This window comes from Ischnura elegans, chromosome 8 (assembly GCF_921293095.1).
Source record: "Ischnura elegans chromosome 8, ioIscEleg1.1, whole genome shotgun sequence".
NCBI classification, from domain to species: Eukaryota; Metazoa; Arthropoda; class Insecta; order Odonata; family Coenagrionidae; genus Ischnura; species Ischnura elegans.
The window spans coordinates 63,251,184-63,274,451 of NC_060253.1; the positions used below are offsets into that span (position 1 = coordinate 63,251,184).

The 23,268-nt window shown below is 39.4% G+C and overlaps 1 protein-coding gene across 1 annotated transcript; it reads right to left on the bottom strand.

The window, feature by feature from the left end:
* Positions 1 to 1,343: 1,343 nt before the first annotated feature.
* Positions 1,344 to 11,589, bottom strand: LOC124164094. The gene is made up of 5 exons (XM_046541266.1): positions 11,408 to 11,589; positions 8,527 to 8,663; positions 5,608 to 5,708; positions 5,345 to 5,443; positions 1,344 to 1,553 (listed from the first exon to the last, which is right to left on the bottom strand). The coding sequence occupies exons 1-5, from the start codon at positions 11,543 to 11,545 to the stop codon at positions 1,426 to 1,428; spliced, it is 603 nt and encodes a 200-aa protein (XP_046397222.1). The 5' UTR covers positions 11,546 to 11,589; the 3' UTR covers positions 1,344 to 1,425.
* Positions 11,590 to 23,268: the final 11,679 nt, after the last annotated feature.

Genomic DNA, 23,268 nt, shown 5'->3' on the forward strand with positions numbered 1-23,268 from the left:
AGCATTTTCCCACTTACTTGTACTTCAAAACACACCACAATTTTTAGCCAACAGATCCATGCCCCTCAGTGACAATCTGATATTTGCATATGTTCATTTTGCCTTCATATTCCATTCTGTCAGTATTTGGATTTTAAGTTTGAGATTCGTCAATTTTTATTCCACAAGAATTTTTAGCACTTTTCCACTTTTTTTATATTTCAAAACATACTACTAGTTTCAGGTGACAGAGCCATCCCCCACATTGTTTATCTAGTAGGTGAGAATTTCTCCACTCTTACAATCTACATTCATGTTGCTACTTATGCTAAATTAATTTACTTGCACTTGGATACGGCTCTGTGGGTTGAAATTTGATATTCGTCAATTTTTCTTCTATCTTTTCTGCGGCAACTAGGCTAGAATATAAATTTTACCTTTACTAGTTCAAAAGATATGAACTAATAAATGTTAGAACAAATGATGAGCCTCCTAGGGGTGTCACCTGCTTGGCTTTTCACCGTTACCGTCTTCTATTCCAAAGTGTCAAGAGATGACTTTGGTCGCCAAATTCCCAGTGTTGCTCTGAGCTTGTCACCACTACTCTGTTACTCTGATATGTGAGAACCTCCCCACTCCTAGACTCAGCATTTATATCAGTTCTCATGCTTCATTTATTTTCTAGCATCTAAAGATGGCTCCGGAATTTTAATCCGCGGACCACCGGTCATTCACCCGGTGGTTCTGCCCAAAGGATGAATTGGATAAGCGAGTATAGAGTCAAATTTGGCACCGAACTAACACTTAGTCACATGCGCATGAATTTCACACATTCAGGTTAGACTTCATAGGTAACTAAGGTTTAATAGTTCGGTATCTTCAAACAAATTGTATGGTGAGTTCCTTTCCCGGCGTACTCTTGCTCCGTAAGAATTTTTCTTTGGTGTGTCCGAAGTTTTCACCCGGGATTCGAATCGTGGGCACCTCGATTAATAGCCAAACACCATTCCTTTACCATGCTCCACCTCACTCGTCATTTAGTAAAATAAAATACACTCAAGGTTATCTTGGAACGATGTCAACATGGTTTCTTAATACACTTCTTCACATTGACAAAGACATTTTTTATTCTAAAAAGGTGGCAACAATTGGAAAAATAAATAAAATTTGAGCCTTACATAAATACTTGTACAATATAATAAATTTTAATTTGTTACGGAGGCTTCCGCGGTTATTTATTTGGTGATGGTTTTCCGGGTTTACACGCATTTTTTTACACGGTTTTTTTTTGTATCAACGCGGTGTAAACCCGGAAAACCATCACCAAATTTTAATTTGGTTTTAGATGCTGATTTTCACCCAATTCAACAAACTTCTTTCCAGGCCATAATTATTCTGAATCAAGTTCGATTGCCATCTAAGGTATACAAAAATGCGTGTATCTTTTCACAAACACTCACTGGTGTAGGTAAACTTAAGCTCGCTGCGATCTATTCCATATTGGTTGAGGGCAATTATAGCCGCTGCTGTGCCTTCATCGCTTAGTTCTGGAGCTACAAGCACAATGGCACTCTCTGAAATGAAAAGAATGTTACCATTAAATGAACTCGCAATGGGTTTTGAGCAGCAACCTCTTCGTAACTAAGGACTGATAAGATTTATTTAAAATCAATTTATTTATGTATTATAGTATTCTACCGATTAAGGTAGGTTTCCATGGAGTACCACTAAAGAAGTGATCTGGGAGCCTCCCTTTCCTTCCAGCAATGCCTTCTTCAATTCACTGTAAGGCCTACTCTCTTTCAATCTATCTCAAAATCCTATTCTTTTCCTTCCCCTCCCTCGTTTCCCTAACATTCTACCCTCTAACACCATTTTCAACATCCCCTCCCCGCTAAGCACTAACTGCATCCATACCTTCTGTCTCCTCCGTATCTCATCTAAAAGCTGCCTCTCCTCGCCAACCATATCCAGCACTTCGTCGTTCCTTTTCCTCTCCGTCCATTTCACCCTCTCCATTCTTTTCTATACCCACATCTCGAATGCCTCCAATCTTCTCTCGTTTTCTTTCCTCAGTGTCCACGTTTCCGCACCGTAGAGAGCTACACTCCAAACCAAACTCTTCACTAACCTTTTCTGTAAAGTCTTACATAGCGATCCTCTTAGAAGCTCCTTCCTGTTCATGAACGCCTCCTTTTCTAATGCAATTCTCTTTCTGATGTCCTTACTACTGTATCCGTTTTCCTCTAACGTACTGCCTAAATAGCTGAATTGCTCAACCTGGTCAAGTTTTCCACCACCCACCTTTATCTTGAGTCTCACATTCCTCGCTCGTGATGCTTTACAAAACCGTATAACCTTAGTTTTCGTGTGATTAATCCTCATCCCATACTCCTCGCAACGCTCGTATAACGCATCCACTAGAGCCTGAAGCCCCCTCGCTGATTGGCTAATCAACGCCTGATCATCCGCGAATCTCACTGATTTGAACATCATTCCTCCCACTTTTATTCCAGCTTCTAACTCATCCCACGCTTCCCTTACCATCTCTTCAGCGTACACGTTAAAGAGCAGCTGCGATAGAGGACAGCCTTGCCTCACACCTTGGCCAATGCTTGCCCACCCAGATTCTCCGTCAGCTACCCTCACTTGCGCAGTCTGGGCCATATACAGATTACGAATCAGTCGTCTATTCCTCCAATCTACGCCTATTCTCTTGAGAATATCCATTAACTTTACCCAGTTCACCCTATCAAACGCTTTTTCAAAATCCACGAAACACGCATATTCGTCCTCATATTCTAGGTTCCTCTCGACGAGGGACCTCATTATTGCTATTGCATCACGAGTTGACTTCCCTTTTCTGAAACCAAATTGATCTTCGCCCAAATACTCGTTTTCCCTCGCCTCCATTCGTCTGTTCAACATCCTCAGCACCAATTTCGCCGCATGCGATATTAGGCTGATAGTCCTATAATCTCCGCATTCTACAGCTTTCTTCTTTTTCGGAAGCGGAATTAAAACCGTCTTCACGAAATCCTCCGGCCAACTTCCCTCCTCATAGATCCTGCGCACTAGTTCGAAAACCCTTTTCTTACCTTCCTTCCCTAGATTCTTCAGAAGCTCACACGGGATATTGTCCACGCCTACTGCTTTCTTAGCCATCATATCACGAAGTGCTCCCTCTATTTCCGAATCTAATATCTCCGGCCCAAGATTATCCTCCTCCACTGCACTTTCCTCATCTAGAGTCAATCTCTCCGGCCTGTTTCTTCCGTCATATAGATCCTCCACGTATTCCTTCCATCTACTCTGTACCTCTTCTCGCTCGGTTAGCATCCTCCAATCTTTAGCCTTAATTTTAGACATGACTTGTCCTCTTTGGACGCCCGATAGCGACTTAACTTTGGCGTACAACGCGCCTACTTCTCCATCCTTCTGGAACATTTCCATTTCCTCACACTGTCTTTTCCACCAAGCCTCCCTTGCCCTCTAAGTTTCGTCGTAATCGATTATTCAGTTCCTTATACGTTATTTTGCCCTGTTCTTTGTCCACGTTCTTCCACTTCCTCTCCTCTTCCATTTCCCTCATCATGTTCTCCGTTATCCACGGCTTCTTTATCCTTCTTCTGTCAACGTAACCAATTGACTTCTCCGCCGCTTTGACTATTCCCGTTTTAATATTATCCCATCTTTCCTCAACAGTCTTAATACTTTCAATCTCCCGTATACTAATGTCCACTAGTTCCTGATATTCTCTCCTCATACTCCCCTTCAGGGCTTCTACGTTCCATTTCTTCGCCTTCCTAACTTTCATAAGTCTTTTGAATCTTACGTTGCATTTCATGAGCACTAGATTGTGGTCCGAATCTACATCCGAGTTTTTCACACTATTCCTAAACCTCTGTCTTACCATAATGTAGTCTATTTGATATCTCCCCACATCCCCTGGACTTTTCCATGTGTACCTTCGCCCTTTATGATGATTGAACCACGTGCTTGTGATGAATAATTTGTTTCTCCTACAAAATTCTGCTGCTTTCTCTCCCCTGTCGTTTCTTATTCCTAGACCAAAATCTCCTATTTCGTGTCCATCCCTCCCTTCCCCGACTGAGGCGTTCTAGTCCCCCATCACTACCAGATTTTTCTTACCCGGTGTGTCTCTAATTATTTCCTTGAGCTGTTCATACACCTCATCTACTTCTTCCTCCCTATGATTGCTAGTGGGCATGTAAACTTGGACCACCACAAGGTTGGTGGGCCGCGCCTCAATTTCTACCACCAGAATCCTATCGCTTACCTAGTTTATACCTACTACACGATTACTCACCTTCCCGTTTAATACTAACGCTACCCCTCGCTGGCTCTCTTCCCCTCCACTATGTATAACCCTATATCCATCACTCCAATAGTCCCCCCCATCCCTCCACCTCACCTCGCATAATACTAAGATATTTATCCTCCCTTTATCCATTTCCCTTTAGATATTTTCTAACTTCCCCGCCCTCATCATAGTCACATTTCACGTCCCTACATTTATAGCCAACTTCTTCTTCTCCATCTTCTTGGTCATCTTTTCCTCCTTCTTCATTTCTGCTGCTGATGATGATGATCATAAGTCTCTGCAAGGATTTCGCATGTTGGCGACCCCGAAGACCTTGCCGACCTCGCTGCCGTGCCCGACACCCGCCCTTTGCGGACGGGTCCCGGGCGATGAGATTCCGAGGCTCATTTGGTTGTACTCCATGTTTTCAGGGAAGAGATAGTTGGTAGGGTTCCCCACTTCCATTCCAACAATGTTTTTCACGTGACACCATCAAGTGGACAACCTTTCGCCTGGCTCCTACCCTTCGACCTATCTGGCATGGGTGGCTCTACCGGGAATAATTTAGAATTAATCCGCCAGTGCAACTCTAGGGGTCATAGGAACGCGCAAGCCTTTCCACCGCGACAAGGTTGTAGCCCAAGGGAAGGGTTAAAATCAATATAATTCGATAATATTGTGCACCTCAATTTAAGTATCAATTTATGATATAGCTTTATGATTTATCTAAATATTTATTGCTAGTTTATCTTTCAAATACTGTGACTACCATCTTGAGGGAAGCATAAATACTGATTATTATTAATATTACGTGATATATTGAGCAAACTCAGTAACCGCAAAATCAATTAATACTTAGCGCACATTATATAATGTTTAAATATTTTTGGATCGCCACTCTTATATGTGGACATAATAATTTTTAATTTCTTATGAATGAAGAATTTTTCACAAATTAATGCTTGTAATTAGCAAAAAAAGATATTATACCATATTTATATATATATATATATATATTTAATACATAATTTACAAACTTACCTATTTTTCCAAATAGATAATTTTCGCACGCGTACAAAGTCAGATAAGTATTCACCGAATTAGTGCGTACAATGTAATAGTTGATAGTGATAGGCTTTTCTGTGAACATAAAAATAAACACGATATTAATGAATTTATATTTATTAAGATAATTCTCAATAAATCAATTTCTTTGAATACTCCTAGTTTGTTCAAAAATGCATCAGTATCATAGTTTGTCGAATTTAATGAGATTTTTATCAGGTTTTCCTTGCTTCACTTACGTCCATAAGTAATATCCATCTTGAAGTAGGTCCCAGAACCAGTAGTTAGACCGTCAGGATTGACAACAGTTAACTCTCCCGATGCTCTTCCAAACCCACCCCTGCAAATGATCATATAAATGTTATTACTCATTTACTCAAAGTTAACCTAATCCATGGTTGGGGAACATGATTTAAAGAGCAGAAATATTTCTGGGGAATTCCACAGGGTAATCTTTTTCATTTAAAAATTTCCACCGGGCTCCATGTCTCCCGACGTTTCGAAGAGCTCTTCATCCTCAGAGGATCTTCTGAAAAGTTAGAAATTTTTGTTCATTCAGGAGATCACCTGAGAATGAAGAGGAAGTCGCTCTTCGAGACGTTGGGAGAAAAGGAGCTGATTTCCCGCTGGATAACCCGAGAAACCGTTCTACACTTAACACGCCGGGAGAATCTAAGATCTTACAAGACTAAAGAGTCTTAAATTTAAATTCATCGATCAGATGCGCCGTAAAAAGAGAATTTTCTCGGGTGAATTAGTGAAGGAGAAGTGCTACTCAACACTCATCAAGCTGCAATTGGAATACTCGGAAATCATATGAGATCCCACACAGAGCAATTTCAATTTGAGTAACTAAAGACCACAACTTATTCTGTAAGTTTCATTCACTCAGGGCCTAAACCCAAAGATTGGCTGGTGTAGGGGAGGATTGAGCTCATCTCAGACCAGGCTAAATGTGTTTAAATTTTACACATTTACGGTCGGATGAAAAATTTCTTTCCCTGCTCCACCAGATAGAGAGAGGATTTATGCTGAAGAACTCTAAACGCGTCAGATGAAAGTCAACGAGTTACAATAACTCCTAACCTTTAGGAAAGGTAAACATGAGAAATAAGTTTCCTGGATATCAGATTATTACTTATACCACTTATTTTTTTATCAGAGCGCGACTATGAATTGTCATCATCTTCAGGCGCAAATTAAGAAGATGAAGATGATGATAATTCATTTAAACCCGGGTCGCGCTCTGATAAAAAATAAGTGTAGTAATTGTCTGATATCCTAGTAATAGCCTAGCAATTGTCTGATATCCAGGAAACTTATAATGGAATACCACAAAGTAAAGCAAGAGTTAGTGAATTTTGAACATGAGAAATTTTTGAGCCAGAGCACGGAACTTCATTCGTATAATTTCAAGACAAAGCCTAAGGAAATATAAATGGGACGTATTATTAAGGACGTATCTTTAGGGAGATACTAAGCACTGGGATCAGTCAAGTGGCTTCGTTTTCATATTTTTTAAAGCACTTCCGACCAACGTTAAGGGTTCAAAGTTTTTATCGGAATGCTGAAAAATGCTTCTTTCAATTATTTCAACCGATGTCCACGAACGCTCTATGATTTTATTTTAGCAAATCATATTTTTAGAGGCAACATTTCCCATATTCCCCTGACAGTAGCAATAGCAGATTTCCTTGACAAGAAGTTGAAGAAATATATTATGTTTATGGCTGTAATCAGAAATCCGTCAGTTTTAAATCTAATACCATGTCATTTCCAATGGGTTTAAATTCTACACGTTCACATTAAAATCTGCTGTTATATTATTTAGCATAAAATTCCTTTCCTATTTTATTCATTAAATGAGGTATAGAAAATACTTCATCAACAATTATAACCCAATTTTGCTTCTAAGTAACATCAAAAATATGTACATTTTCAGCTGTATTCAGGAAAAATTCAAGTCACTTTTTCTGCTGAGCTGTTAAGTACAATGGCTAAATATGTAGATGACACAATAGTTATATGTGAGAAGAAATTTTTAACATTTTTCAAATGAAAAGTGTCGAAATTTAACTTCTCCCAAAAGCAGCTATGGTTTAGAAAGGGTTAAATGTTCAGCGCTGGATATTGATTAGTAACTTTTGAGAGTGTTTAAAGTGCAATAAAATTCTCATCTAGCCTTTACACAAAAATACTGTGCTTATTGCCCTAAAGGCTCAATATTTTTGGTATGGTATGGTGTTTGAAGGAGGCGAGCGACAGCTGAGGTCATTTGCGCCATGAGGGAAGGGTTTGGGGAGGAAAGGTGGAGATAACAAGGTGGAAACAAGAAATATGAATGGAATGCTCTACGCAAAGCGCTCAAGGAGTGATCAGGTAGTGTTTGAAAAATATCCACCATTGCCGGGATTTGAAGCCGGCCCCACGGGGTGGGAAGCCATAACCCTCTACATTTTTTTCCCTACTCTAGGCGGCTGGACGGGAGAAAGCTAATAGCCAATTATAGTCTGTATACCGTAGGATGGCGAACGGGCCCGCCGGCTACCTGAGTCGGTCCCATAGTTTTTATGGTCGGTCCTTTCCTCACCCAGCCGCTCGCGGACCGACTCAGGTAAGTGGCGGGCCCATGCGCCACCCTACTGTATACAGACTATAGGTGGCGTGCCCGTGTGCCAGCTACCTGAGCCGGTCCCATGCAGTTTTTATAGTCTGTCCTTCCCCATTTCTCAGGCGCTCGCGGACCCGCAAGGGCTCGCCAGCTACCTGAGTCGGTCCTATAGGATTTTTATGGTCGGTACTTTCCTCCCCCGGCGCTCGCGGACTGACTCAGGTAGGTGGCGGGCCCATGCGTCACCCTACTGCATACAGACGGGTAGGTGGCGGGCCCGTGTGCCAGCTACCTGAGCGGTCCCATACAGTTTTTATGGTCGGTCCATCCCCACTCCTTAGGCGCACCCGCACTTTGTGTAGATAAAAGGTGTCTTAAAATGTAACCTAAGACATCCCAAAGCCACAAGGCATTAAAACGTTAAGAACAGCGTCACTGATGTCAGCTTAAATTTGACGTATTTGATATTTGCGGGGATAGCGTTATTTATTTAGATATGGTGCCGCAATGGTATTGCATATGAAAAGACGTATCTTTAAAAACTCACCCTTTTGTAATTCCTTCAATGGAAAATGCGTACTTCTGTTTGTCGACGTGCGCCAAAAAGTCATACTTAACGCACTTCCAATCTTTCTGAACAATGGATTTTGTGCGTGCTATTTCTCTCCATGGAATATTCTGAATCTGTGGAAGAAAGGAAATTTATCTCTTACAATCTCTTATTTAGCTTCAAACAGAAGGTTGGTTAAAAATGTGGGGATAGTTTTCATTCCAGACCAAGTCATAGGTATTTGGGCTTCATACACTGAGGGTAGGGTGGAAAATTCCTTCCCTAAGATTTAGGCTAGAGGAGTCAAAAAGCGTCAGATGAAGTCCGGGAGTTCCACCTTATTAGGAAACACATAGGGGAGGCTCGGACAAGAAACAGAGCGAGTAAGAAGAAAAAGCGATATTTTATTCAAATTGCTGTAGATGGTGTCACGATATTTCAGTTCGTCAGTATAGGCCGGGTCAGCTGATCCGTTTGACGACAACACAACAGTTTTTTAAAAAACAATACAGTCGTGTGCAGTAAAGTTTTCTCGGGTTTCGCACCTGGTCAGGTCCTCCATATCTGGCCCGCTGCGACACCTGAGAAAACTTTACTGAAACTGTTCGCAGGGAAAAAATTACAATACAAACTTGAGTTTGACGTTAAAGTGAATAAGAACGATTTCTGTTGTTTCTTACGATCTTCGCTAAGGTTTGTTCGTATTTTTTTGAACTAATTGTCTAGTGATCATTCATAATTTATATTTGTTCGATTGCACGTTTCTTTAAGTTTAATTTGAGACTGTAATCTTCCACTGGCCGCCAAAGATATCTGAAAGTTTTATCAATATTTCTAATATTGTGGCTTCGGGCAAGACGGATATGGGCAAAACGGTACTCGTTTCGGAGGAGAAACACGACTTTGGTGTGACTACCATATATAAAATGGGCAAACAGGCGTGAAAAGCAGCACAACTGCCACCATCAATAGTTTTATCTGTCAAAAGGAAAAGCCAACTCGGAGTAGTGAGCAGTGCAGAAAGGGTCCACTTAACACTATTATTTGCTTCTGAAATGAAGTCAGTTGTTGTTTTCTTACGATTTTCGCAAAGATTTTTACATATTTTTTGCACCAATCGTCCTTAGGGCAAACAGAAGGACGGTCAACTGCCGCATCTTCGGCAATATTAATACCACTGGAAATCAGACCCATACCAGCTATAGTCGCTCCCAAAATAAACCGTAAACACAAGAGGCAACAATCAAAGGTATTGACGTCCTTTTCTGGCTAAGCCAAGCAGGCTAATAAATATGATAAATTAAAAAAACAAAAACACAAAAATAACTGAGTTTTTAGAACTCAAATGTTTTTAGAAGACAGAGACATCTAAGATTAATAATACCATGTGAGATTTATTTTGCTTCGTGTGAACTGATAAAAGATACAATGAGCTAACAGCGTCTTTCTCGGGCCTCCCGTATTGGAAACATGAACTTGATAGCTCAGAAGAAGCTCGGACTTCTCAAGCGTGTTGTGAGGTCCTCGGGCGAAAAAGTGATAGCGATGGAAAAATGTCACTCGAAACCGATTTTTCGAGCCATTGATTTTTGATCGATATAAGAAGCTCAAAATTTCAGCAAAAATCGAAAATGTAGTCAAAAGTTCGATTTATCAATTGTATACTGACGGCTATCTTTAGAAAAACATACAGTTGGGCAAAAGCATGTTTTTGTTCATTAAAATATCACTCAAAATAAACATATGCGTGGTTGAAAAATCCCCAAAAATCTACAAAATAATCTAATAATAATATACTCTAATCATAGAATGCATAGTTCAATTATTAGTAAAAATTTACAAATCCCCGCACATAAAATCTTGAGGATTATCGCTTGGAGCCATTCGGCTTCACTAAAATGTTTAAGGAAGATTAACGGATCGAGATGTTTTTTTGACGATGGAGGCTGTGCTTAACAATTTTTCGCCATCAGACAAAGGTTTTCCACAAGGCACAGATGACGTTATCACACGCCGGTAGAACAGTCAAGATCGAAGCTGAAAAATCTAATTTGAATCGAAACTCGAAGATCAAGACTTGATACCTGTTTCCTCAAACTTTGGCATTAAAAATTCACTTTTCGATTTTTTATCGAAATTGATGTTCTCATCACCAGCCCAGTGAGTTGGGATAGGTAATTTGATCTCACCCCAGGCTAAGCCAAAGTTACGTGATACCATATAATCAGGGTAGCGGTGGCCAGTTCTTAGTTAGCGTGGATGACTACTTAGCACTGCTGAGACTACACGAAATGGTCATGATCGAAATTGAAAAATCGAGTTTAATCGAAAATCAAATATGATGGCTCCATTTCGATGCCCTCGATCTTCGACTGCAAAAACTCGATTTTCGATTTTAATCGAAATCGATTTTTCCATAATAAGAGAGTGAAATAGAGGTACCTCTACAAACTCGATAGGTCGCACATCTAACCCTTTCTAACCCAGAGCTGATTTAGGGAAAAATCAATTTTCAAGAGTTTTCATTACGAAAACTTGAAAATTTTCACTCAATTATGATTTTCGTGGCATCTAAATATTTCCTCATTAAAGTTTACTCAATAAAATAGTGGGTAGTTTAGATGTTTACAAAAAAGAGCTCAAAGTTTAAACATTTTTAATGGTTCTTAGAAGCAACTTTGGGTTATAAACGGTTAATACGCAAGCAGCTTAGCGAATCAGGGGAAGAAATAGATTGATTCCGTTAGAAAATGAATAGATATGTGGGAATTGTCGAAATATTCCGGCGTACAGAGAGCACTACACAATTGTAGCTTAAAATGTACAGAATATAGGATTTATGAAGTGCAATTTCCATTTACCAGAGGGAATCACTTACCGTGTCAATTGTAAAAACCTTGAGGGTGAAGGAGTTGAGGCCAGGACAAGTTCCCAGTGAAAATTTCTGACCACTGCAAGGCAATATGCAACCGAAAATTATGAATCCGACGAATGATAGGCGAGGTGGTAACTTCATTATTCTGATCCCTCTTCCCTCCTACGGGTCAGGTGAGAGTCCAAATGCTCTGAAATTAAAAATGCAAAAAAAAATATAGTAAAATGAAACATATTTTAATCGACAAATATATTTCAGCCGCGTAGAGCGGGTTGAAGAGATAATTTACTCCGAGGTGAGAAATGGAGTTTTTTTTGCAATTTGTAGCAATAAAATTATCCAGGAATTGATTTTCTACCTGGAAACCTCCATAATTATTCGGCTAGAGCCTTTAAATTTGAATATTTATTTCAAACATAAATGCCATTTCTAGGGCTATAAATGCAGTGATACTGATTGCAGGTCTAGTGGGCTGTATTTTCGACAATTAAATTTGTTTAAGATGGTTTTAAGAACTTAAAGGTTCTATTTGAAGACAATAATTCTTATATGGCCTTCAATAGTATTTTATAGAAGTATTGGCCGGGGGCCATTTCGCTATAGGATTGGCAGAAAATAATAATGGCTACTAGCCTTTGAATCAGGAGGTCGATAGTTCCAGGGATATTCGACCGCTAACGTAGATAACCGCAGAATAGATGTGGTTGTTTTAGCTGGATTCACCGTCCATACTTTTTATTGAAGCTTAACAAATTTCACTGTGCTCTTTTGCCTGTCCTATTCGTTGAAGTAGATTTATACACACTGTATTCGTGCAAAAGATATATCTCCTCCAAAAAGTATCATAGTGTCTTAAACAAAAAGTCATCACGTGTATCTGAATGCTTTTGTTTTCACAAATAGATTGAATTTCTCGCCAGCAGTACATCGTCACCGCAATGACGCACATTTGGCGCGGTTCATATTCCGAAGATGTCTCTTAAACCCATCTCATTGTAGTTTTTCCCTTCCGTAAGTGACAAGCCGAGTAGTTGTCACATGACCGCAATTTTTGAAGCCATTCAAGACATAGCAATGCCGTTACTGACTCATTTCAGACAGCGGAAATCGTCGGAGAGTAAAATCCGCGGAATGTGTATCAACCGCTCCCAGCCGCAAAGTAGAATACAAAAAAAAAAGCTTTTGTTTTCAGGTGTGTCTTGAATCCACTTTAATAAAATCGTGTGTGTGAAACGAGGGGACTGCATAGGGAATGCCCACTTCCATGTAATGGAAAGTTGATATCTATTGCCATTTCGGTCGCATTTCAATCGGTTTTCAAAACTGTCCGCGGCGGATGATGAGTGTAGTGCGATCTACTTTTTTCCAATATTTTGCTGCATAATGTTTTTCATTGCAAGGAATAACATTGAAGAACAAGGAATAACAATGAAATGGCTAGATCATGTCAAAATTAGGGATGTGCGAGTTGCACTTTTTGATCTCAAGTCGAGTATAAAGTCGAGTCAAGTATGATAATTTCTGCACCAGGCAATACAGCAATTCATACTACAATATATTCTACTCAAATTTTCTATGATGAATGTCTAGCCTAATGTAAGGCGGAAAATATAATGATGGTCGTTATTGGTGAATGACAGAAGTAGGGGATGAATGAAAATTAATGTGTCTTCAATAGTTCCATAGGCACACTTGAAATTAATTAACCCCAAGTAATATGTCGATCATTTAAGTCATATGGGTATCCAAACTACAAAGGAGAGCCCTGAGTACAGTCACTTTCGCAGCTATAATAAAGATTATAAACTACATATATGAATCATGTAATATTTGGCCCTTTCAAATTCTCAAGCAGAAAAAAAATATATTATTCTTCATGTTCAGCCAGCAGGTTTTGACGTTTCCATGTTACAGTAAAACTGCCGGCAGAATATTATCTACCGATTTGATCGATAGATTTTTCTTCCTCATAGGAAAATCTACTAAAATTGGTAGCATATTAATTGCGTATAGCTTGGTTTCGTTAGTGGTAGGACCTGCCCGCCTTTGTGACGGTGCAGGATTCCTCGTCCCGTCCTTCCTTCCCCGTCCTTTCCTTGGAGGCGTCGTCGGGCTCCTATCGCGGCGGCGCCTCCTTCCTTGCTCCCTCCAGTCCTCCCCCTTCTGCGGTGCAGAGGTGATAAGCTAACGCTTCAGACCTCGGCCCAGGAGAGTAACCCCGCGAGCCCGCCCAAGGAGTTCGTATCCATTGCCGGCAGAATATTGGCCTTTTTCTACGCACTTGTGTGACTGGGCAATTACTTTCCTACCAAAATTTCAAGATTTCGGAACCTTTGGAATTTTTATTAAAAATTATACCAACGATTTTTATGGATCATCAATCTTGATGGAATTCAAGTGGACGAAGTGAACGAACTATAGTACTTAGCTTTAGTTTTGTAGAGCAAAAAACATCTATACTTCTCACGTCGTTTAATAAACCTTAAAAAATCTTGCTATTTAAGTTCAGGAAAGAAACTAAACGTAACAAATGATTATCACACCGGACGGACGCAGTAATAAAAAAGGCTAAAAGATGTCTTGTGATGTGAAAACTCCCCTTTCCACGCGACTCACCTCGGCGACAATGGAAAGGGAAAAAGGGTATCCGTTGTTGCCTTTTGCAGAAACAGTTCATTTTTCTCTTCTCGCATGCCAACTTAATCTCTTAATTTTACTACAATACTCGAGCCATATTTCTTATGCGTGGAATGGTTCCGAAAATTATCCAATCCTTAGTATTTTCACTCGAGTAATGCGTTAAATGGTCAAGTCGATCTATACATAATCCTTTTTAACATCCTCGGTTTAGTGTTTTTGGTCAATGAATATGATATTCCGTGATTTCAATGACGATTTTTAAAAATAAAGTTTTTTTAAACTTGAAAAATCGGCCTCAGTTACCGAGCCTCAGGGCCCCGCGGCGTGTAGCTCAGCCTTGACGCGCTATTGAAAAATCGCTCTCATTTCCTTCGTCGCAAACGTTTTTTTTTCCAAGATTTCTACTGAGTAATCTTTATAAATCTCTACTTTATATTAAGGTTCAAATTTTCCGAGTTATATTTTTCGTAAACGAAAGATAATGTCTACTTTAAGTCAAATTTTACGTGAAAAACTGGTCGGCCATTTTGCATTGTAAACCTTCAAAAGTCATTGAAAGTATAAGAATAGCACCAGGTCAAAGAAATATTGCGTTTTTTATTCCATAAAAATCATACCAACGCAACACCACCTGGATAAATTCAAAGATTTTCGAGGAAAAACGAGATCGCGCGTGGTTTTGAAAAGTTGGCCATGTTTTGTTCACTTAAGGGTCGTTTTTATGTAAAATGGCATATAAATCTATATCTGGTGATAATTTATGAGTATTTACGCTAAGTGTCAAATCTCTATCCCCATAAAGGTCATTTTGGACTTCATTCCAGCTTTTTCCGATCTCGGACCAGTGTGCGCTGGGTCAGATGACGATCGGCCACCGCGGCTGACGTAAAGGTATTCGGCGCACACGTCGACAACTATAGTGTATACAGCAAGCTGAAACTACCAGGTCAAATTCTCATTCAAATTCTTAACCCGAATATCTTTTCCATCTCTCCCTTTCTCTACAAAAGCATCGCAGTTCCTCATCACTGCTAGATTTTTGTTTCACCACCAGCCATTTAAGGTAGTAAGAAAATTATTCTCTTCTAGGACTAAAATTGCCATTTGTAGATTTGAATAATATTTATCCCATTCATCACGCAATGAATGGTATAAACATTATTCATGACCATGGGTATTTAATGATTTCTCTTGTCAAGGGCGCAGCTAGGAATTAAGGCTGGAGGGTTTAGGTGCAACTAATACTGGGATATGTGGTGGTACCAGGATAAGCGGTAGGTGCGAGATAAATAAATTGCGGAATGTTAAGAGAAATGGTTCAAAATGGTGAGTTTTACGGCTTTCTGAGGGATATTTTATTAATCCTTACATTATTCTATTGGTAATATCAATCCAATTAAGTAAAACGAGCGTGCTGCGCCCGCTCCCAGCGGGCTTCCCCCGCTCTTCTCAATGCAGGTCCACAGAGGGATAGGCAGGTTCTCATTTTAAAATGTAGAAAAAAAGGCAGGCTCTTATGTACAAATGTATTTGGAATGTTCATGTACAAATTGAGGTCAGAGGACCTCTTTAAACACAACATTGGAAGTAATTACACTATCCTCTGTTAAACGCTCATGATGACTCATACTTACGTATCTACAAGAGACTTGATTGTGGAATCAGCCGCATTTTGATAAAAGTTATTTAAAGAATGCGAGATATTGGTGCAAATGAACAAATGTATCAGTTTGTGCGCCGTTAACGTCAGGAATACTTACCAGTTTTTGTTTTTTCTTGTTTTTTTGCTCTTTTTTAATTATTTAAAAACCAATTTTTGGAAACAATAGCAATATTGAGGAAGTAAGATATGCCGTCGCATCTTCTCTGATAAATTCCTTGCATTTTGGTACCTCATTTGTAGTATTTGGTTGCGTATAAGTTGATAAAAAGGTATCCATACAGTAGAAATAATATAGAGGATGGATTAAACTTAAAAATTTCTCTGAGCTCTGGGGGGGGGGGGTTTATCCCCCAAACCCCCCTCCCCCTCGCTGCGCCACTGTCTCTTGTTATATTATTTGTATTAAGCTACCAGTTCGTCGTAAGTAATATATTTGATGCATTCATATTTATGTGCAATGCCTATCAGTTGCATTATGCATGGTGTTCGTTCCATTCATCGCCTGATGATGGCCCCAAAATGGCCGCAAAATTTCGTTCAACAAAGCGGAATACGCAGCAGCTCCCGGAATCCTCCAATACAAATGAATCTCGCTGCGGAAGCCTACGTTTCAAGCTATAACTAGGACTTCATCACAAAAATCTCCAGCTGCGCCCTCTCTATAAATCCTACCGTTCTTTTCCATTAACCCTACAACTGGTTCTTCTCTGGACTGGGTACCGGAAGAAAAATCTATCCCCCCAACCTTCTCTAAATTCTTCAGAAGTTCGCTGAGGATGATGTCCACGCCCACCTCTATCATCTAGAAAAAGGTGAGGCCACCCGACTGTCACCCGGAGAGATATGACGAGGGCAAAGAAACCTCCACCTCTAAAATCTACTATCTGAGAATCTCCTCGTCCACGGCACTTACCTCCTCCAGGTTAAATATCTCTTGGGCGTCCCTCCTGTCACATAAATTCTCCACGCATTCCATCTACTAAGAACCTGTACGATTCTTAGCCATTAATTAATTATTATGATTTCTCTCTTTCGCCGCCCCACAACTATAGGGTTATCATAAAAAATGGTGTGGTTTCAGTAATTAACTGGAAGACAGTAATAATGGAGTTGCAGAGATTTTTCAGAGGCTGCGCGATCCCTGCTTGAGTGACTTTAGGAGGGCAATTCAAGTGCAGAACATCGTCCGTTGGATAGGACGTTAAGCTTGGTCCCAATGGCGCCTTTCGTTTAGGCTAATTTCAACGTCGGGTTTGTCTCTTGTCGAGTGACCATGGGCGCACATATTGAAACTTATTGATAATGCAAAAAAAAACTCTTTGAGACGATCGATATGAATGTGCTAATGATTTATCAGTTTATCTTTTAGCCAAATATAAAGCACTGATATATCCGGGTGCCTCACTTCCTATTTAAAAAGATGGTAAAATAAACGACAGAGAAGCACGGGTACCTCATCTGAGTGAGAATACCTGTAAAAAACAATAGAACGTTACATAAATTGTTTTCGACTCTTCCAATCAGCAATGTAATGGCAGAGGAAGAAAAGTTTATTTACTCCCGCTTGATTATTACAGGGTTCTTGATTATTACAATGCTTGGAAATAATTAAAATAATTCCTAAATTTCTACATATAGATAACTCAATTCAACCAAAAATATATACTGATGACAATTAATAGCATTCAAGTTCAAAGCATGGGCGTACCAAGCGGGGAGCAGAAGCGAAATAAATTTAGTTCAAAACAAATGTTATGAACGAATTTCCCTTTTGAATTATATAAATGATAAACATAGAAATAAAATAAAAATCATTATCTTTTCAAGCAAATAATTATAAAAACTAATGAATTGCTGTTATAATTTCCTTAAAATTTTGGTTTCATCAACCTTTCCTGTGCAAAAAAGTTAAAACTTGAACGACCACAGCCAGTTTTGCCCCCCATTAGCCAGTTCTGTGCCCCCCACCCCCGGTTTTGATTCTGGGTACGCCCATGGTTCCAGGCCTCCGATTTTTTTAACACCGGCCGGAAATAAATATAAACATGTATACTGTATGAAAATGAGCGCGCACTCTCTAATTATACGTGACAGAGATTTTCGGCAGCATCAATAATTGGAACGTTGCACAGTGGGCAGGAATCGATAAAAGCTGGCCAAAACCTTAAATTTAAAAAAAACAATTTTTTTAAGCTAGGATGCTGAAACTTCGCATACACATTTTCAAATAAATTACACATAACTTGCCAGATTATTTCTCCCTTGTGCTTTATCCTTAACAATTTATTTGAGGTCAAAGTTGAGCAAATTTAGCGAAAAACGACAACCCTAGATTTTTTCTGAAAATAGCCAAATTTATCCTCGTGCAGTGGTTTCATGAATAGTTGAATTGACGAAACTGTTATGCCATCTTAATAAAAACTTTGTGTTTTTTCCATTCGGAGGGTTTACAAAGAGTTTGTTGCATCATTATCCATAGATATATAACAAAATGGCGGAGCCTGTTTTCAGCCAATTTTTTTATATAAACGTAGAAAAAAGTATATGCTTCCGTCAAGTGAATTATACCACGTTGTTCTATGAAGCTTCTACATTGTGAGTCTAAAGTAAAATCTTGCAACCCCGAATCTTAAATCGCTTTTTCGAGCGTTCGGTCGAGTACGGTTCTGGCCGGCGGCGGCGCAGAGTACGGCGACGCGGCAAGCGTGTGGATGCGATATGGCCACGTTCACTTTTATTTATGCATAATAGATTAAATAGTGACAGAAAATAATCACCAGAGAGTAAAATCAATAAATATTGCCACGAATGACTCTTATTGTGCAATCGCTGGTCACTGCAAGATGTAGACTGAAAGGCTTCTTTCTTTTTTTATATTACATATACTAATACGGAGAATGGACATACACCATGTGCTAAATGAAAGGAGACGGACTCCTTTATGTACATAAAAACTATTTTTCTAGGTAAGAGCCGTCCATTATCCATGGCCTCCACTTCCCTGCCTCTTATACCTATTTACAGGTCTACCGACAAGGTACACGCGAGTGGTTTTTTGGCGTTTTGCGAGTGGTTTTTTGGCGTTTTGCGAGTGGTTGAATTGGCGTTTGTAGTTATCAGATATGGCGTTAGGAGTTGTCTTCGGAATAAATCCTTGTTTAATGCCATTCGTAATGATTTTCTAGTCAACCGTCTTGGCTCTTTCCTTTCCTATATAAAAAAATTGGCTGAAAACAGGCTCCGCCATTTTGTTATATATCTATGGATAATGATGTAACAAAATCTTTGTAAACCCTCCGAATGGACAAAAACAAAGTTTTTATTAAAATGGCATAACAGTTTTGTCAATTCAACTATTCATGAAACCACTGCACGAGGATAAATATGGCTATTTTCAGAAAAAATCGAGGGTTACCGTTTTTCGCTAAATTTGCTCAACTTTGACCTCAAATAAATTGTTAAGGAGAAAGCACAAGGGAGAAATAATCTGGCAAGTTATGTGTAATTTATTTGAGAATGTGTATGCGACGTTTCAACTTCCTAGCTCAAAAAAAATCGTTTTTGAGGTTTTGGCCAGCTTTTATCGATTTCAGCCGATCATCGAAAATTGAATGAGACATGTTGTAATGGAGTAATGGATTTGGCGTTCGTAGGTGCGACATTTTGATGAAGGCAGAATATCGTATGGCAACAAACCAAAGGAGTCTCGGCCACGGTTTTACGCCGTGATCGAGGGAGTGGAGAGATAGTTATTTTGGGGGATCGCCGATTAATTGTAGAGCATATCACGTCCAGCGTTAGCATATCCGTGGGTTTTGTGCACAATATCCTACATGACGACCTGAAAATCCACTGCAACTGCTCAGTAACAAAATAGCGCGTGGCGTTTCACTAAGATAACGCACCCACAAATCGAACTAACGTTACGACGCAATAGATTCTACGCGAAAACGCGATTTCTCATGCTCCCTACTCACCTGACTTGACTCTAAGTAACTTTTGCCTGTTCCCAAAAATGAAAGACACTCTCCTTGGCCACATATTCACCAATCGTGCTGCTATTGCTTCAGAAGCAACGTACTTAAATATCTTCAATATCGCAAACAGAAAGTTTTATGGGCGGGAACTGGTTATCAAAGAACCTCAATAAAAATATCATATCCAAAAAACGGACTTTGGATAAAAATAATGTAATGCATAAGGTTAGGTTTTCTACCACGGACACAAATACACTGAAGGCCAATTGATAACTAAAACTTTTTACAAGAACAGGTTAATTCATGCAGGAGAACAAAGGTAAGTTGTATATTTCGTAGGAGATGTAAATCTTGGATGACCAATATTTCGATTTGGATGCAATCAGAGATTATTACTTATTAAACAGAGGAAATGAGCGTGCAATTAAGAGGTTAACCGCTAAGTAACTTATTGCTAACCACCCAGCTAGCTCTTCGATGACAAATATTACGAGTTGGATGCAATGGTTGATAATTACTCATTAAACGGAGGCAATGAGCGAATAATTCTAAGGTTTACTGCTAAATAATTTATTGATATATACCCAGCTAGCTCTTGTGGTAAAAAAAAAATTATTTGGATCAAATTGGAGACAATTTCTCATCTAACGGAGGAAATAAGCGAATAATTAAGGGGGTTACTGCTAAATGACTTGTTACTATCTTCTCAGCTAGCTCATGGATGACAAATATTTCGAGTTGCATGCAAATAGGAATAAATAGTCATCAAATGGAGGCAATGATCGAGTTATAAAGAGGTTTACAGCTAAATGACTTATTGCTATCTACCAGGTAGCTCTTACCTTTTCGCCGGCTGAATTCCAAATGAGCCCAGGTCCTCCAATGGACGAATAAAAAGACTTCCTCGCATCCTCAGACCGTTAGGGAAAACGAATTTACCGGTTTAATCCAGTAAGAATGAATGAATGAAAATTTTGCTGTTTTTTACATTTCAATATTTTTTCAAACCATTGGATCCCCAAAGTTGGTAATAAGGATCCTGTTAAACGTAAAATCATTTGTGAAAGTTTTCCGTAATACAATATTCGATATCATAGATAATGCACTTCTTTTGCATAGATTACATTCTCCTTCAGTCTGATAGCCTATTACTTCATTAAGTGCGATAGCATAAAAATATGTTACCAATAAGAAAAAAGTTATCTCTATAGTTACAGGCTCAACTTTGTGGAAGTTCATTTCAGTGAATAAAAACGAACAAAGTTTTGTTCGTTTTTATTCAAGAAAAAAGTATATTGGCTTGAATCTTGGTTTATAAATAAGTGGCCAGAGCAGGGCGGAGCAGCCATGATTAACAGCACGGCAGCGATAACGAAACTAACCTAGCAGCTTGAAACATGCAAAGACACGGTAGTATATAAACAAAGCATTCGTCATGAACGTAAAACGACAGTACTGCAGAAATAAATAAAGGTTTTACAAATGACGGATAATAATTGAATTGACCTCGTACTTGCCAGGACCTCCCCCTCCTCTCCTCCATATGGGATAGGGAGAAAATCAAGGAGGATGTAAATATACTGGAGGGGGCACCACTGGTTCCGAGCGTTGAGCGCAGTGTGGCAGGAATGGGGGTGCTTGGGTAGGATAGCCACGCCTACTTTGACCAAAACTTTGATAATCCCATAAGAGTAAATGCTAACTATTTGGTGAAATATTCGGTCATGATCGTTGTCACGTTAAAATAAAATATCGCGAACGAACACAGTAAACCTTTTTTTCTATCAATATGGGCTGCGTGAAAATATGCCTCGAATATCTTTTCCCAAGGAAACATTGTTGTCAATCGCAACGGTTCCGCTGCGCAACTAGCTTAGCCGAAAATAACATTTTACAAGTGTAAAATATCCATTCCCCTGCACCTATACTAGTAATTAATAAGATTACAGCCAATGGAAATCTTACGATAGCGGACCGGTCGCAATAATAGTGCGAAAGTATGTTCACGACGATATATTATCACCACGGTATGACTAGATGGACGGTTAAATATGCACAGTAGTATGACGAACGATCGGAAAACTCCGATGACATTCAAGAAGTAATTGTTGCATTTTCGTTTTATAATTCAGAGGCGATATAAGGAATAGAATACTTGATTATATACGCACATAGTCTTCCAAAATGGGCTGGAAATGAAGCCTTATATCTAACGACGGAAGAGTCACCACTGGAAGAAAAGCTGAGGACTTTTGCGAAGAATTTCTACGAGCGAACAACATCATCTCAAATCAACGACATTTCTGCCCTAGGAGTAGCGAACAAAAATCCATGGGATCGCTACTCTCGACCGATTTCCTCCACGGGAAATCCAGAACACCAACCTCATCGCCGGAATTCCTAAAAAAAATTCCCAGTCCTGGAATAGGACATCGAAACTGAAATAACATCATAGTGCCTGAAAAGGCGGAATGACGTGAAAATAAGAAGCAACACTCTGACATATACGCACACTATTCGAGACTAAGTCCGGAAATTGTCAAACCAAGATGGCGGAATTCTGACCACGCTCAAAACTCGAATACAGCGCCTCCAGATATTCACAACCTTCTTGGGTGATAATAGACTAAACCCCCTCCCCTCCCTTAACGCCTCACGTGACTAATGGATGCCTTATTACCTTCCACCCCTATCCTAACTCCCGGAGTCGTGGTTGGGTTCTCTAACGCTTCGCTTCCTCCTTTCCTCCGTCCTACCCACCTCTAGGTACATGCAAGGGCGAAAACGTTCTTTTGTCTTATGTCTGGACTCGAGGGACATATCCCCGCGGGCCAGTCCTACGGTACAAGATTTACTGTTAAACTATGCAAAAAAAAAGATAACGCTTCCAAGAATATCGAGACGATTAGTGTAAAAATTGTACCTCTTCATATCCAATCAAAAAAGGAGTATCTATCGATTTATTTGTTCTCATTATATTTATAACCTACAGATAACGCTGCTGAGTCTTCGTGCCCTGAAGGAGTGTCCTAACAGTAAAAAATGATCAATTCTTTCTCAAGTAATTCCTTTTTAAGTACTGAGTTATTTGTGTCATTCGTGGGACAATTTTTTTAAACGAGATTTATTATCCTTGTCTAACAGATTTCTTTTTCCTAAGCGATTTTTAAAATTAATTTTCTATCATTACTGTAAACATTGGGCACCATCAAAGCCTTATCCTTCGAGCTCTGATGGATTTTATTAGCCGTAAAAAAAATGATCTATTCTTTTTCAACGAATTATTTGGTAAATATTGGGTCATTTGTGACACTAGTGGGGCGCTATAATTTTATTACGAGATTTAACTTCATTTGCTAACAGCTGTCTTCTTCCAATGCGACTGTTGGCAAGTGATTTTCGTTCACTCCTGTACACATCGGGCACCATGCTATAAGATCCTAAGAAGTCGTCTCACAATGAAAGGTGAGAATTCAGCAGTAATACCAGATACATCGCTTAAAAGGGCATTCCCCTTATCAGAAAATTTATTATGTAGATAATACATGCAAATAAAGAACGTTAAAGACAGTAGTGAATAATTT

Excerpts from the sequence above, each read along its gene's own strand:
- LOC124164094 (XM_046541266.1), bottom strand. The coding sequence starts at position 11,545 with ATGAAGTTACCACCTCGCCTATCATTCGTCGGATTCATAATTTTCGGT. Across the intron at positions 8,664-11,407 it reads AGGTTTTTACAATTGACACG|ATTCAGAATATTCCATGGAG; the intron begins GTAAGTGATTCC and ends TTTCTTCCACAG. Across the intron at positions 1,554-5,344 it reads TTATCTATTTGGAAAAATAG|AGAGTGCCATTGTGCTTGTA; the intron begins GTAAGTTTGTAA and ends TTTTCATTTCAG.